This window comes from Aspergillus ruber (genome assembly GCF_000600275.1).
Source record: "Aspergillus ruber CBS 135680 unplaced genomic scaffold scaffold00001, whole genome shotgun sequence".
NCBI classification, from domain to species: Eukaryota; Fungi; Ascomycota; class Eurotiomycetes; order Eurotiales; family Aspergillaceae; genus Aspergillus; species Aspergillus ruber.
Window position 1 is genome coordinate 1,332,460 of NW_024467297.1, and position 15,734 is coordinate 1,348,193.

Consider the following 15,734-nt stretch of genomic DNA (forward strand, 5'->3'; position numbering starts at 1 on the left):
ATCGTACACGCGAATCCGACGAGGTAGCGCAGGTACTTTTTGCTGACACGAGCGAAGACGGAGACCGCTAGTTATAGGGCGAAAGCAAAAGACTGCACAAGAAAAATTACCGGTTAGCAATGTTTTTTTCTCTTCCGAGAAAAAAAAGAAAAATGCAGACCGATGCACCAACAGTGGAGTTGGATGCCCGATGCACAAGCGGTGGAGTTATCGCAGTCGCAGTTCAAGACGAGTCAACTCACTTTTTTTTTTCTTTGCAAACACCGACAGGGAATATCCGTCAAGATGACCAGATAATCCCGAAAGACGCGAACAGGTGGGTGAGAGACAAAAAAGAGTCACACCACAGAAAAGGGGCGTAGAGCAAACGGCACCAGGCCAAAATTACTCTGCTGTGCTCAGAAAACGTTCGGATCCGAATGATAAACCCCTGACTCTTGACAGTCCGAGAAGCACTGCTTTGCGAACTGCGAAATTCTAAGAACCGGACAGCTGCAGAATATGCGTGTTCGGAGTGAAATCGCGAAGAGCTTGTCGCGACAGGTATGCGCAGGATCTTTTCGGGTTCAGACACGAGACGGTCGAATCGGCAAAAGGAACGGAGGCTTCGCGTGGAAAAGGATTGAATCTGTTTCACAGACAGGATAGTCAGCAAGCTGTCAATCATGATCTATGCATGAAACCTCGAGCAGGAGCCAGAATGTGCACTGTCTCAAGGGATGGCAGAGACAGAGGACGCTGTAGGCGCATGCACCTGCCACGTCGACGCAGGAACAGAAAATAGATAAAAAGAACGTACAGTCCACAGAATTGGTAGCTAGGAAAGTAGCGCGCAGAAGGAGAAGTCTCCGGGTGGTGGTAAATAGAGTAAAAAAGAAAGGTGATGATGGAGTGATGGAAAAATGTCTGAGAGACAGGTGAGTGAACCAAGGATCGGATTCGGAGGGAAGAAAAGGAAGAAAAAAAACAACGGTTGGACAAGAGAGAGAACAAGAGAATATGTAAGAAGAAAGGAAAGGAAAAAGACTCCACGATCGAGGTCTAATGTATTTGATTATTTTCTAGATTATTTCCTGTACTGGTATTTTACAGTTTCCACCACTATGCCATAGTACTACTAGCAGCAGTATGTACGGAGTAGCGACTTTCTTTAGTTCGGCTCCACCACGTCGTTTTCCCCGTCTCTCTTTTGACTGTGCGAGAATAATCGGTCTGTGGATCCTCCTGACGCCGATCTGAATATCTGCTAAACTACGGAGTCTAGCGCTACTGTACGGTAGCAGTAGTGTCCTTCATCCAGTCGGACATGACGCAACGGCGTCTTCCGCTCGATTCATACGGAGGACATACTGCTGCTATGCTACGCGGGGAGTTTGGAAGGCTGCACTTCCCCCTGGTCAAGGGGTGGATATTTTCTTACGGCACGTTGGCTCACGGAGCAGCAACAGTACATACCCCTCTGGTCATCGTGCGACATGTTGTACAAGCTCCAGGGTCTCTTCCAAATTGCCTATGTTCCCCCCGGTGGTTTCTCATTATCATTCTGCTACGACCACCTGCTGGATGATCCACAAGGATCTTCCCGGTGTGGCAGTGCTGGAGATGGCATGTCTCTGTTACAGGAGCTCATAGTGTACGGAGTAGGAATCACGGATTGGTGATTATGGAGAGAGAAGCAAGCCCAGTTGGGAAGGTAACTATGGGTACCTGATTGTCCTGGCCCGTCGCCTGGCGTAACGACTATCTCCTCCGAAATATGGCTGGAGATTAGCGAAGGACGACAGTGCGAAGTTAATTTCCTTCTACTGCTTCTAGAAGGCTTCGAGAGCGCCGGAGATGAAGCAAGACCGTGATCCCTGACCGTCCTCCGCCCATCCGACTTCTTTTGTTCGACGGACCAGGATCTGGTCAATTCCCCCCGTTATTTGACTTGCTTACCGGCTGCATATCTCACGTTGGACCGCATACTGACTGAGGCCTTGTAGAGGTCAGAAACTGGAAAAGAAAAAGAAACAAAAAACTAATTAAACATAATACAGTGATACAGGTACAGCGGTAATGATACCAGAATGAGTGGATCTCCCAAGACTTTACTTGACGGTGCTAGTTTCGCGACTAACTGGATTTTAGTTTAGGAAAATGCGGGCTTACGACGGGGAATAAAAGAAGCCGCATAAGCCTATACTACCTTTGTACACGTCCAAATGCCCAATGACGAAGACGAGGCTGAGAATGATGTCTGTTCTTTTTTCTCTCATCGTCTCCTTTTTTGCCCTTCCAGAAGGACCCGATAATCCCCACTTTCCGTGGCACTTACCACACACTAATTATTGACTCCTGCAGCTCCCCCCTGACCGGGTGCGGAACAGTGCAGCCTTCGGAAAGCCTTCCAGAAGCATTTCCGGAAGACCACAGGGGGTTCCACTCCATGTGCCGTGGCAGCAGAGACCCTCTCGTCCACTCACCGCTAGGATGAATTTATTTACTCGCCTAGAAATCGCCTAGAAGGAAAATCAGGCACGGATCACGAGTCAGGTCGAGCACTAGTCACGGAAATGTCTCGAATACAATATCCGGCCCCGTTGCCTGGATGATCCTGTTGGCTGTTGCTGTTGCTGGCCTTGGGATCAACCCGGACTGCAGTTATTCCATGCAGGAGAAAAGACATGATGCAGCCGTGATTTCATGAGGCGCTCATTTTAATCTCTTAGTTCTTTTTCTCAGGGGAAAAGACATTGGTATGACACTGACTAATAATCAATAATGGTATTTGGGCATTGGAAATGTTTCAAAGTAATAATCCTGACGAGCTATTAAGGGGAGAGAGTCAGTGTCAGTCAGAGAGGCAAGAGGAGCCTCGCACAACACCAGCAAAGCCACATGATGGATACCTGGTAATACAGAGTCGTAATAATCCTTAATAGTAGCTTTCTAAGAATAATCCTTCTGGAAAACTTCCACCGCTGGTCCCAGCGCCCCTTTTCTGGTCTTTTCTGTGGTTCCGGACTACGCGCAACTAGTGTATTTTGTGTCGCCCGAAATATCGTTACGCGCCGGATGTCCTCACGCTGGAGTACGAGGTACTTCGTACTTTGTGGTAGTAGAGCGCCTCGAAAATATGGAAGTAAACATCTCAATCTAGTCTTCACAGTCAATTCGTGCTTCAAACTGTTCCTGACTTCGGCATTGAGCACCAGATCTCTCACCGACCACACGCCAATCCGGGAGATCGTACAGCATGGCCTTTACCCATAATGATTCCCCCCAAACCCCTTCGGCTGATACTCCGGAGTACACCGTACACCGTACTTCGTGGTCTACGAAAGGTTAACACTACCTAGCCAGAAGATCCTCTCCAAACCCATAAAACCCCCGAAACGCAACAAGTAGCAAGAAAAAGGGATCAAACTGATCGCCTATTGACGGACACTCCGCTTCTTCATGCCTTTCTCTCATCCTTCCCTTCTAAATAACATAACTACCACAGTAGCGCAAGGTAAAATAACTCTGTACTACGCCACGGCACTCCGGTCATCTGATCATCACGACACTGTACCAACCAAAGCCGATCTTCATGAGAAAAGAGAAATACATGTCCCCTCTGATCCAAGCTATTCCCCGTGCTAAATCCTAGCGCTACTGTAATGTAATATGGACCACCGCAGCACAGAGGACATTCCACACGGGACAAGCCAGGACACGGAAAATCCCCTGAAGGCTTCTGGAAGGCGCGTAGAAGGCCTGGAAGGTTTAAACGTGGTCCACTTGGTCACTGGACTAGAATCTTCTGGCGTGTTTCCCGTTTAAGGCGCGGGTGTGGGTGAATATTCCGATGGGTATTCGCGCGCGGGATATAGCAGCTTTACTATTATGAACTTGTGGAAAGGGGTCGTTGGACAAAGATAGTAGCAGTACGAGTACGAGCATGGAGGGGTACTCCCTAGATGTTGTCAAGTATGCATACTGGTACAGAAGCGAGTCCCGTCCCTGAATCAAACAATCAAGGCACAAGATATCAATCTCATGACCTCAAGCGATCACGAACCATGGCTCGATCGATTATCACAAGGCTAATAATTCCCGATGAAATCATTGCGATTCATGACACCACAGCATCGTTTCTGTCAGACTATATGGAGTCTGTAAAACACATGATTCGCTTAAACTTTTCGCACCGACAAGGCGAATTAAGTTCTCCGAGCCCTTGGGGTTGCTTCGGGCTTGGGACGATATGGTATTGAGTAATGGGGCTTTAACTTTTGGCCATTTCGCGCGTTGATAGACTTTTTGTCCTTTAAAAATCCTATGATGTATAAAGTACATATGGTAATATTTGTTGTTGAATTACTCGTAAGCCGGATATTTACCGTTGTAGCTATGCAAATCATGTTATGCTCTATCAACTGCGCAATGTGACAGATCTCTCGACCGGTTGTTCCTGACCACACTCAGTACCGAAATGAAACCAAACAAATCCCAGATCTTGGAACACTCCTTTCTCACAGACCTTGTGTTCATTCCCGAGTCAACGCCCGGCTCCGTCCTTCATACAACAACGGCAACGGTGGCCAACGACTGACTCGACAATCCGCGTTCCTGGTTCACTCGAGTCAAGAAATGTCGCTCCGCTCTACAGGAATACGATGCGCAAGACCCTTCGGGAGGCTGGTAACGTAAATACGGAGTACTCTGACCTCTTGATCAACCGGAACAATTCGAAATATTCCATCTTCATAACTAACTGACTCGACACTGCACGGTGACGGGAAATATCCCGACATTCATCATATCATACGAGCAACACAATACACTCACCGAAAAGCTTCTAGAAAGCGCGTAGAACATAAACAGACCCACAGTGGACCTAACTAGAACTTTTCTAGCGTCCTTCCTGGTTAGGATAGCGGCCGGATTTCTGCAGAAGCGGGATACGGGGGTTAGATTCCTGCCGAAGTCTCCATGGCTTGTGCGGAACAGCATACATATTACATAGTAAGCTTATTATTAGTGTGATATCATGGGTCCAGACCCTGATGTACTTTGTGAACCTACTGGCGCGGCACGGATATGACGCAGTGGGGATGGGCGGCTAGAGGGTTGGGTAGGAAGTGAGGTTCTTGCTTGTTTTTGCCTTAACGTAAAGAGTCATGGAAATTTGCTTGTTTTCTATTCATGCAGAGCAGAATATTATTGGTGTCCGACCCGGTGAAAGAAAAATGCACGTTGCAAAGCTCATGAACGCTTGAATAGATATTATTATCATTCAATCAAGTTTATTGTCCATACCGAGCCCTAGAGCTATGACAGACCAACTTGAATAGATGATGATATATCTTTGTTTACTAGGGCAATGGAAAACGGCTATGGCAAGTACTCGAAGTATAGTGCATCTCATGGCACTGGCGTATGTTTCCTATATCGGACCAGGTCAGTATGCTGTGACCCGTGAGAGTCAGGTGAGAAGCGAATAAAGGAAGAAGATGGGAATGTTTTCTGTAGGTACATTGCTTATATATAAAGCACACTGAAAAAAAAAGAGAAGTTATTGAATTATGGTTCCCTCGACGATGTCTGCCAGTATGTTCTCAAACAAAATGCCTGAAATGACACTTCAATTCTTAGTCTTCATATGATTCTGAAAAGGTAGCGTTCGGACCATATCTGCAATTAATTGAGCAACAGGCCGAGTTGCTAAAGCAAAGCAAACCAATAGCCGTGCACTTTTGCTTTACAGGAATTGCCATTTGGATCCGATGCTTACGATTCTGTCTACAATGGAGCCATGGAGAGGATTGAAGACCGAACTTTTGATCAAACCCTGCTTGCAAAACAAGTCTTATCCTGGACAATTTGCGCAAGATGGCCGATGACCATCCTGCAATTTCAACATACTCTTGCCATCTAATTTGGCGACAAGGTCTTCGATGTAGATAACATTTCCGAGGTCGAAGGTAAACTCTCCGTCTGTGCCAAACTCATTACACTAAATGAGGAAACTCATGTCGCCCGGCTTGTCCATTACACAACGCATAATTACTTCAAAAGGACGTGGAATTCATGGTTTACCGTTGCGCATCGCGGAATAGGTCGTGTCTGTCTTACATATTCATCATTAGACACTTTTGGAAGCGGAATATGTGAAACCCAAGATGAATTTCTCCCCCGATTAGATCGGATTTCATTTTACGAATACGCGTCGAGAAATTGGGGCTATCATGTTCAACAACAATGCGGTACAACAGAGATATTGACCCTTGAACTCTTCAACGACATACCCAGAACAGCTGCACGCTCTCAGACATTGACGATAGGTCGTCATTACTTGTGGGCCTCTAAGATGAAACCCCAATCAGTAACACAAATGAGGTGGATGCATCTGGCAGCTCACAGGGGGCTAAGCAATGTATTAAAACTGCTGCTTGATAATCAAATACGACTGATGTCGAGAACACGTCGAAAGGAACACCATTAGCTTGGGCATCAAGAATGACCACGAACGAGCAATTAGAATGCTCTTTGAAAACGGAGCCAACATCAAATCCAGAGACAAGTATGGTCAAGCTCCATTATTACACGCAATGCACAACAGACGAGAAGGTACCACCGACATGTTATTGAAATATGGTGCAGGTCCCCAGTTAAAGGATGACAACGGCCCGAATCTATTGTCACGCGCTGCTGAATATGGCCGTATAGCAATTTTCCACAGGCTGTTGAGTGCCAAGTTTGAGGATACTTATCTCAATTTAAGGACAACAGTGGGCAAACGGCATTAGTTCGAGCAGTACAGAGCGGGAAGGACGAAATGGCCAAGTTTCTCCTTGGATAAGGGGCTGATCCAAACACCACAGGCAGAGAAGGTCTTACCCCACTGTTCAGAGCGTTGTCTATATCTAGACGCAGTTTGCTCAATACCACTAATTCTAATGAATCAAAATGAGCCTAAACGTTCGATGGGAAAGTTTCATGTCATTTGTGATCAAAGACAATTGTCACACTCGTTTGATGCTATACTTGATAACACATAGTGTTGATATCCAATCCAAAGATGACAAGGAGCGAGCTCCCCTTGCGCAAGCTGCGCAGGGTAGTCTGACATCCGTAGTGAGACTTGCTTCGCAGAAGGGCAGATGCAAACCTTCCAGACAGCCATGGACGCACGCCTTTCATGTGGGCTGCATTGGAGGGGCATGAAGAAGTGACAAGATTGCTTCTTTCTGGAGTTAACTAAAATAAATTTAACTGCACAGAGTATCTTCGGTCGAACCGCCCTGGTGAGCGCTGTCTCGGTAGGGTCGTAGAGCGGTTGTTGAGGTTCTGCTGAGCACGCCAGGTATTGACCTCGATGTGAAGGATAAATATGGCCACACGGCCCTCTCTGAAGCGTGACAGATGGGCTATACCGAAATATCCGACCTTCTGTTAAGCAAAATCAATGATAGTGGCTGCATGGATTCTGTTGTTATTGTTAATGAAGATCCCTCCAATGTCCCAAACCTCCTCAGCCAATCACGTTTGACATCCTCAAATCCTCGCAGGCCTATTGACATATGCCAGGCCCAGAGCCTGGGTAATACGCATATATACCATTGCGGTATCTGCGAGAATGAGAATTTCGATATCTGTGAATATTGCAAAAGGTGCGGAGCTTCTCGTTTGGGGGATAATTATGAGTTGGCTGGGCAGTGACTGCTGCCATGTGCAAGGTCCATTAATTCAAGAACAGGAGGAGCTTTGGGGTATTTGTGTGTCAATATCTGCCTGTTGCTGTCTGAATTATGATTGAAGGAAGACCAGGCCTAAGTCCTCTCGTGAAGACATCGCAAAATCCGCCGTGAATTGTCTAAATATCATCCTTCCAAGGTTATTCACGGCGTACACGGATATAAAGATGTTTCCGGATGGTTGGATGTTATGTCAAATGCATCCAATGAAGGAAGGCGGTTATTCCTTTTGCATTCTTGCCTTGGAGTTGGGGTTATCACATGCTATTATTGATAAATGGATTACTTGGTGGTCTCATTCTCATCAAGATGCTATCAAACGAATCAAGGCTAGAATGATATTCTTAGACCGGACGCATAATATTCTTAAGGGCAGGGAGAAGTCCTAATGATCTAGCCATAACCTTTCTTCAATACGGAGTCGAGAGACTTCCTTGGAGAATGCTCACGGAATCTGGGGTCCGCGCGGTCAGAGCTATAAGCTGACTGGCTGGCCGGTGCTGTGCAGATTTTATCCATCGTGCGCTAAGGAGTCCAGAGAATAGGGTTGGGGCAAAAAAGTGGGAGTAGAGAATCGAGCACATCAATGTGCAACAGCGCCTTTCTCGGTGGCCCGAGCAGTGGGCAGGCGAAGAAAGGTCGTGGGACAAAAGAAGAGGAAGCCAGGCCAGCCAACTAAAAAGGCTCTTTCTCAGCACTGAGCCTCGCAAAACTCAGGGACTCGCCCGAAGAGATACAGGGTTTTACTAGGCGAAGGTGAAATGAATAAATGATGGATTGACATATAGATTGCCCTGAACTAACTTTGTTCCAACAAGAATGCAGTTCTTATAACAATAGCATCATATCTATATCCTTACTGCAGATCCAGAATATCTGATTCTCCGATTTTAATCTTCAGGCTGTGAATGTTAGTTAGCATGACCCAATAACACTCCACAGATAGTTAGATTACTTACAACCCATTCGAGCTCCCCATCATTATTCGTAATATGGAGATCTAAGTTGATACCCTGGAGCTCGCGGTAGCTTCCATCAGCGCAGGGTAAATTGGCAACCAACCAGGGGCCATTATCCCGGAATTCCAGCTGCGGAGCTTCTTGGGGGATGATCTTGAGTTGAATGAGCAACTACCGCTGTCAGGGTATATGAACAAAAGCCATGATGAAAAGCATAGACATTATTACTCGAGAATCATAGAGATAGATGTGTGCAAGAGAAATCTGTATACCATGATACCAGTCTTGGCATGTTTGTCTCAGACCCACCCTTGAATAACTTCACTTCCCCCAAAACAGCCAACCTCCGCAAAATTCCCCAATTGACACACCCAAACGAAATCAGAGACATAATGACACCCTTCCGGCGAGTAACACTTACAACCCACACCCTAACCTCCTTCCTCCGAACCGCAACCCCCCACCGCCTCTATTCCACCGGAACCGCACCCTCCTCCGTCTCCGCCGATGAACTCTCCCACTTCTCCGCGCTCGCCAGCAGCTGGTGGGATCCGATGGGTCCCTCGCGGGTCCTGCATTTGATGAATCCGCTGCGTCATGAATTTATCGCGTCTTGTTTAGCTGAGGGGCCGCCGGCGCATGGTCAGCAACAACAGCCGGAACAAGGACAGGCGAATCTGCATTATCTAGATGTAGGCTGCGGGGGGGGGATTTTCGCAGAGTCGCTCGCGCGAACAATCCCGTCTACGAAAAATAAGACGGTGACGCCTACTCGCGCCGCTTCGATCACAGCACTTGATCCTTCCACCACACTTATCCAAATCGCCCGCGAACACGCCCGCATTGATCCTACGGTCGACATGCACCTCCGCACCGGCCGGTTTAGCTACCAGAACCGGACACTAGAAGACCTTATCGAATCGTTCTCTGACAGCAATGAAAAGAAACAATTTGACATTGTCACCCTCTTCGAAGTCCTCGAACACATCGACCCGTCTACCTCCTCACCGCTCGCTTTCCTTACAAATTGTCTTCGTCTCGTGAAGCCCGGTGGGTGGCTTGTTGGGTCGACGATCGCGCGCTCGTTCCCGTCGTTCCTGGTAAATCAGGTCATCGCTGAAGCGCCGTGGCCAATTGGTGTTGTGCCTAGGGGGACGCATGAGTGGAGCAAGTTTGTGAACCCCGATGAAGTGAAAGGGTGGGTGCAGGAGGGGTTGATGAGGGGGAGGGATGGGACTGCTGAGAAGGCTGGGAGCGAAGCGTTGCAGGGTTCGATGTGGAAATGTGAGGGTGTGATGTATTTCCCGGGGTTGGGGTGGAAGATTGTGAAGGGGTCGGAGGATTGGGGGAATTACTTCTGGGCTGTTAGGAAAGGTGTTTGATACGGTTTTTACGGGTGTTCACTATGCATGTAATGTATGTACGATAGAAAAGAGAAGCGTGCTTTTATTATCCAAGCTTTCGTTTCGTAGCACTCTAGGCGCCGCTTGGACTGTATTATAACGGTCATGCCATGAATCATCACCCACGTCCTTTCCCCTTCCCTTTCTTCTTTTTCCCCTTCACTTCAGGCTCTGGAACACTAACCGTCCCCTGCTGCACATCCTCCCCCTGATCCATCAACCGCTGTGACCCACTAATAAAGAACGTAAGATCCCGATTCTGCTCACTCAAATCCGTATTCGTCTCTTTAAGCCCCTCCATTTCTGTTGACAGATACTCAATCCTCTTCAAAAGACTCTCATTCATCGTCTTCTCCTCGCGCCACTCCTTCTCCAGCTTCCGCGCCATACCCTCAAACTTCTCAGCTCGTTTCTCGGCACGGGATTTGTCGCGCTCTACACCGGGGAGTGTCTCGTGGTTTAGTTTATCGTGTTGGAATTGGAGGTTTGTGAGGGCTAAGGTGGCTTTTGCGGCGGCTTCTTGGGCGGATGAGGCTGCGGCGGATGCTTGGGATGCTTTGTCTGCGGCTCGTTCGACGACTTCTTCGAAATAGGCACGTTGACTTTCGAGTTGAGAGGTTAAGAGGTGTGTATACTCGACGGACATGTTTTCGAGTTTCTCGCGGGGTACGGCATCGGTCCAGTCTGGTGGATCGAGGGCGCTGTTATCGGCTGCTGGTAGTTCCACTAGTTTCCCGTCGCCTTTGTTTTGGATGATGCGATGGACGTAGGCATCTCCGACGTAATCCCAGACGCGTTGTGTGGAAAGGTCCATTGCGAAGGCATGTGTGCTTTCTTTGAAATGCTCATAGGCGTGTGCGCCGTCGTAACGACCACAACCAACTGTGCCGCAGACCAGACAGACCCAGAGGTTGGTATCTGAGTGACAGACGTGACATTCGGCTGGTTCGTCTTCGAGGGGTAGATTTTGGCTGTTTCTGCGGAAGTCGTCTTGTGTGTATCGGCATACCGGACAGCCGCTGCCTTTCCATTTCTGTAAACATGTACAATGGAAGACATGCTGGCAGATGATGGTCAGTAAACCGGTGGTCTCGTCCATGCGTTCGAGACAGACTGGACAGGTCGGTAACTCTATGAGTGAAGGTGTTCGTGGCGCGAGAGGTTTGGTAGATAGAGTTGCAGAGGGTATAGGGTTTGATTGGTTCTGGGAAGCGACACTTCCTCTCTTGGGGCTGTTTATGGCAAGAGTGGATTGGAATGAACTACCAAGACCTGATGGTGTCCCAAGTTCTACGGCCTGGATTTCCACCGTGTTCACGAATACAACATGGCAGGTTTCAGGCTAGACAGTTAGCATAGCTCAATACATGAGAAATCGAGAAAACCCACCTCCATACTATTAAAAACCTTCCCATTCCACACCTTTTGCCACTCCTTTGCCTTCTTCCCACTCCGAAACTTCATGAGAACCATATAGCGATTCGCCCTCGCCGTCCTAATCATGCGAAAATGACTAACGTCATCCATAGTCGTCTCCCCCACGAACCCCAGAAAATCCGACGGCGACAAATACGACGGCACAGCCAGAATACACAACGTCGTGCACTCCTCATCCGGCGAGTCCCCCTCCACACGAGTATCTCCATAATCTCCAAACTGATCCCCCGGCTGCCTCGCCGCAGCCGACGACCCCTTTAACTCCGACGGATAGTCATCATCAATCAAGTACGGAGTCTCCTGTGCATCTCGATACAAATGCACTATACCCCAGATACTATCTGTCGTTGCCTGATCAAGTGGTATATATCGCCCCTTCGTCCGGAGCCCACCAAGGATATCTGTCCCGATGCCCGTTGTAACGGGGTTATCCGTGAAATGGACCTTTCGTTTCGAAGAGGGCGTTGTTGTGGGGTCTTCTCTTTCGGATAGGGATACCATGTCAATGCATTCGATGGAGACTTTGTCCAGTCGCTGGTCTTGTTGGATATCGGCAGCGCTGCTATGCGATTTTGTGTAAGGATGAGGGGCAGTGGTATTATTACTGGTCATAAAGATGGCGTTATCGACGACGCGGGCTTTGCTAACAGAGCTCGACGAGGATCTGATAGGTAGATTCTGAGGAGAAGGGCATTTGCTCTTATCGCTGGGAGAAGCGCGTGAACGTCGACTTGAGTGCCGGATGGGCTTTTGGAACGGGCGTAGAGCTTCGCATGCGGAGTCAAACGATAGCGAGGTCGACTGATCGTCCAAACAGGAAGCAACTCCGAGGTCAGTTAGAGGACGGGCGAATAATTCAATCGCGAGATGGTAGAAGTATGAGGGCATCCCGACCAAGGCTCACATTCTGAAGCTCTGCAATAATGATTATTCTATAAATCTTTGAGTGGTTCAGAAAACGGCTATGCAACAATTATGCTTAGATGATCCCTTAGTCAGCCACAATGTGGGGAATGCGACGTGGCAAACAACGCTACAGTTGAACAGTTGAAGGTGGATAGAGAGGGTGGATAACTACGGGTAGCTACTACCAGAAAGAGATGTCAAAAAGTTTACCCATGCCTGGGCTCAATTCCAAGAATAAACTATATAAGCACCATGTCTATGGCGAATAGAAGAGAAAGGTATGCCCGTTAAGCCGTGTCAAAAAAGAAAGAGCCATGTAGTAAAAAGGAAAGCCATCCAAACGCCATGCAGGTCATTCAACCCATAAGACGAGTCATTAGAACAATAAAAAAAAAAAAGGGGGGGGGGGATCTAAAACAATGGTCGATCATTTAGTTTCCACCACGGAGACGCAGGACCAGGTGCAGGGTGCTTTCCTTCTGGATGTTGTAGTCGGAAAGAGTGCGCCCATCTTCCAACTGCTTACCAGCGAAGATGAGACGCTGCTGGTCCGGTGGGATACCCTCTTTATCCTGAATCTTGCTCTTCACGTTGTCGATTGTGTCGGAGCTTTCAACTTCCAATGTGATTGTCTTCCCAGTGAGGGTCTTGACAAAGATCTGCATACCACCACGAAGGCGAAGGACAAGGTGAAGAGTGGATTCTTTTTGAATGTTGTAGTCCGACAGGGTGCGACCGTCCTCAAGCTGCTTTCCCGCGAAAATGAGACGCTGTTGGTCGGGAGGAATCCCTTCTTTGTCTTGGATCTTTGACTTGACGTTGTCGATCGTGTCGGACGATTCTACTTCCAGAGTGATGGTCTTTCCAGTCAGGGTCTTGACAAAGATCTGCATACCACCGCGCAGACGCAGCACCAAGTGCAAGGTCGACTCCTTCTGGATGTTGTAATCGGAAAGCGTACGACCATCCTCAAGCTGCTTGCCGGCGAAGATCAAACGCTGTTGGTCGGGAGGGATGCCCTCCTTATCTTGGATCTTTGACTTGACATTATCGATGGTGTCGCTAGACTCGACCTCGAGAGTGATGGTCTTTCCGGTAAGGGTCTTGACGACTAGAAAGCAAAGTTAGTAATGAGTCATATCCAAGTGTCGTTGTTTTGAGGACTTACAAATCTGCATGCCACCACGGAGACGGAGAACCAAGTGGAGGGTGGACTCCTTCTGGATGTTGTAATCAGAAAGGGTACGGCCGTCCTCGAGTTGCTTTCCAGCAAAGATCAGACGCTGCTGGTCAGGGGGGATTCCCTCCTTGTCTTGGATCTTGCTCTTGACGTTGTCGATGGTGTCGCTCGACTCGACCTCAAGAGTGATGGTCTTGCCAGTAACTATGCGAAAGGGAGTTAGCGAAAAAGTTCCAGTGGCGGTGGCGTTGTACCACCAAAGAGGAAGGTTGGAAGGGAAAAGGATAACTCACGGGTCTTGACGAAGATCTGCATAATGACGGCGAAAGGAAAAGAAACAGGTTACGCAGTAGTTGGAGATGATGACAGTTACTTTGGTTATTCAAAGAGCAGACACAGGTGGTAGGAAGAGGTAAGAGTGGGAAAAGAAAGTAGAAAGACAAACGGTGGAAGGAAGGGAAGAAGAAGAAGAGACGATTAACGTGGCAGATGGGCGAGCTTTAAGTACCTGGGAGGTGAGGGGAAGAAAGGACAGAGAAAGAGGCGGAGGCAAAGCGCCTTAGTCAGAGATTCTGACGAACGAGAGCGACGGCGCCTGTCGTCACGGGGCGGATAACGTGATGCAAGCGCCATTTTCCCCGAATAGGAAGGCAGAATGACTTTGGGGGAATCTACTAGAAAGGTCCTGGTCGATGACTCAGGCAAGCAACAGTCAGTCCATGACCGCGAATGATGTACAAGTATGCGCCGGTAATTCCTGGTTTCTACCAGCTTTCTCAGCCAGAGTTATCAGGCCGTCTTCATGTCTGTGCTATTCTTAAGCTGATTCACCGCCACTGCCAGATGACGCCACCAGCCGTATCTCATACCGACGGGGACGGCCGGGTACCATTCGCGTGTTTCGATATGGTAACTCTGTTTCCCCTGAGAAGACAGAGCACCTTCTACACCTTCTTCACCTCATTTTTGTATCTCTACTGCTTCCCAATTACTATTGAATCTATCTTATACTACAAGTACCTTGTAGACTCCTTATCATGATGCTTCCCCGACCGATGACGTGTGGTGCCTTATCACTGCTCCATCGTCGGCTAAGAGCGGGTCAGGTGATCGTCGCAACCGGCGCTTTTCTGGGGCCATTCCGGAAGGCGGTGGATACAGAGACCGGGGTAGGAAAAAACAAACGGTTTTTATAGACCTACATGACTACACTTAGACACTTTGAAACTTTACTTGTCGCCTGCTTCCAGACAGCTGCCATACCCATGGCGCGTTTTCTCGCGAAGTGATCAACTGTTCCGCCCGGATAGAGCAAGGCAGCATTCTCCACCGGCCGAGGTATATGCTCTTGATAAGCGAAGGAAATCCATATCGCATACTAAAAAAGTTGAATAAAAGCTGTCAGAGGCTACTTTCCGAAAACACCGGCATAAGCCTCGACATGACAGGTCAGAATGGAGTACACTGGGATATCAACCGGCTTTTCAAGATCAGCACCAAATCGGGATCTGGATGAGACATTTCGAAGAATTTCAATTTTCGATGATGCATTCTTCATCCTCGCCATCATCGTCAACCCCAGGGAGCTTGATGTCCCTGAGTCCCCATCGACTTCATCTTCATCGTCATTGGCGCCACTGTTTCCTCCCAGAAGATCCTATATTGATCGACCGAAATGATTTAGCAACCTAATTGGATCGATTATATGTGCTAGACTAGAATTCTAGACTTTACTTACCGAGGTTGCTTGCTGTGTTCCCTTGTCAGTTCTTAGATACGATATAGCGTCAATCAGGATTCTTGCGGAATACTTACCCCATTCACAGGGTTATCCACAAGAGCTCGATGGTAGTTTGGTCTGTGTTTCTTGCTCAAAAAGAGTGCCCACCTGCTGTCAATTTATTCCAGACCTGCCCTAAATTGCTGAAAGGATAATGAAAAGCTGCATATCATAATGAAGGTATTGCTGGGATTAGATCAAGTATGAAGTTCAGAGTAAGATGTTATGTAATTGGGAAACTTAAGTATGTGCGTACTAACAGTCTCTGTTTGCGGTAGCCTTTCAGTGGATGATGTTTACTACAATGTCTACTCCGCGTCTTGCAAGAATACTGATTGGTTAAGG

The 15,734-nt window shown here is 48.0% G+C and overlaps 6 protein-coding genes across 6 annotated transcripts; 3 read left to right on the forward strand and 3 right to left on the reverse strand.

Moving 5' to 3' along the window:
* Positions 1-6,503: 6,503 nt before the first annotated feature.
* On the forward strand, positions 6,504-7,231 carry EURHEDRAFT_445219 (ankyrin repeat domain-containing protein; the record flags this gene model as incomplete). The annotated part of the gene is made up of 2 exons (XM_040783517.1): positions 6,504-6,717; positions 7,110-7,231. Coding segments are annotated over 2 exons (336 nt in total), but the record flags the coding sequence as incomplete, so codon positions are not given.
* A 1,272-nt stretch (positions 7,232-8,503) lies between these two features.
* On the reverse strand, positions 8,504-8,887 carry EURHEDRAFT_382905 (uncharacterized protein; the record flags this gene model as incomplete). Its single annotated transcript, XM_040779554.1, has 3 exons — positions 8,504-8,626; positions 8,684-8,854; positions 8,879-8,887. 3 exons carry the CDS (start codon positions 8,885-8,887, stop codon positions 8,615-8,617), a joined length of 192 nt encoding a protein of 63 aa, XP_040643558.1. The 3' UTR covers positions 8,504-8,614.
* A 155-nt stretch (positions 8,888-9,042) lies between these two features.
* On the forward strand, positions 9,043-10,128 carry EURHEDRAFT_407873 (3-demethylubiquinone-9 3-methyltransferase). The gene has a single exon (XM_040780684.1). The coding sequence runs from the start codon at positions 9,076-9,078 to the stop codon at positions 10,063-10,065; it is 990 nt and encodes a 329-aa protein (XP_040643559.1). The 5' UTR covers positions 9,043-9,075; the 3' UTR covers positions 10,066-10,128.
* Positions 9,760-12,456, reverse strand: EURHEDRAFT_407874 (putative RING and UBP finger domain protein). Its single transcript, XM_040780685.1, has 2 exons — positions 11,476-12,456; positions 9,760-11,428 (listed from the first exon to the last, which is right to left on the reverse strand). The coding sequence occupies exons 1-2, from the start codon at positions 12,409-12,411 to the stop codon at positions 10,205-10,207; spliced, it is 2,160 nt and encodes a 719-aa protein (XP_040643560.1). The 5' UTR covers positions 12,412-12,456; the 3' UTR covers positions 9,760-10,204.
* A 350-nt stretch (positions 12,457-12,806) lies between these two features.
* EURHEDRAFT_407875 (ubiquitin family protein) lies at positions 12,807-14,028 on the reverse strand. The gene is made up of 3 exons (XM_040780686.1): positions 13,903-14,028; positions 13,598-13,813; positions 12,807-13,540 (listed from the first exon to the last, which is right to left on the reverse strand). The coding sequence occupies exons 1-3, from the start codon at positions 13,922-13,924 to the stop codon at positions 12,861-12,863; spliced, it is 918 nt and encodes a 305-aa protein (XP_040643561.1). The 5' UTR covers positions 13,925-14,028; the 3' UTR covers positions 12,807-12,860.
* Positions 14,029-14,195: 167 nt separating this feature from the next.
* Positions 14,196-15,069, forward strand: EURHEDRAFT_407876 (uncharacterized protein). The gene is made up of 2 exons (XM_040780687.1): positions 14,196-14,947; positions 15,008-15,069. The coding sequence occupies exon 1, from the start codon at positions 14,342-14,344 to the stop codon at positions 14,648-14,650; it is 309 nt and encodes a 102-aa protein (XP_040643562.1). The 5' UTR covers positions 14,196-14,341; the 3' UTR covers positions 14,651-14,947; positions 15,008-15,069.
* Positions 15,070-15,734: the final 665 nt, after the last annotated feature.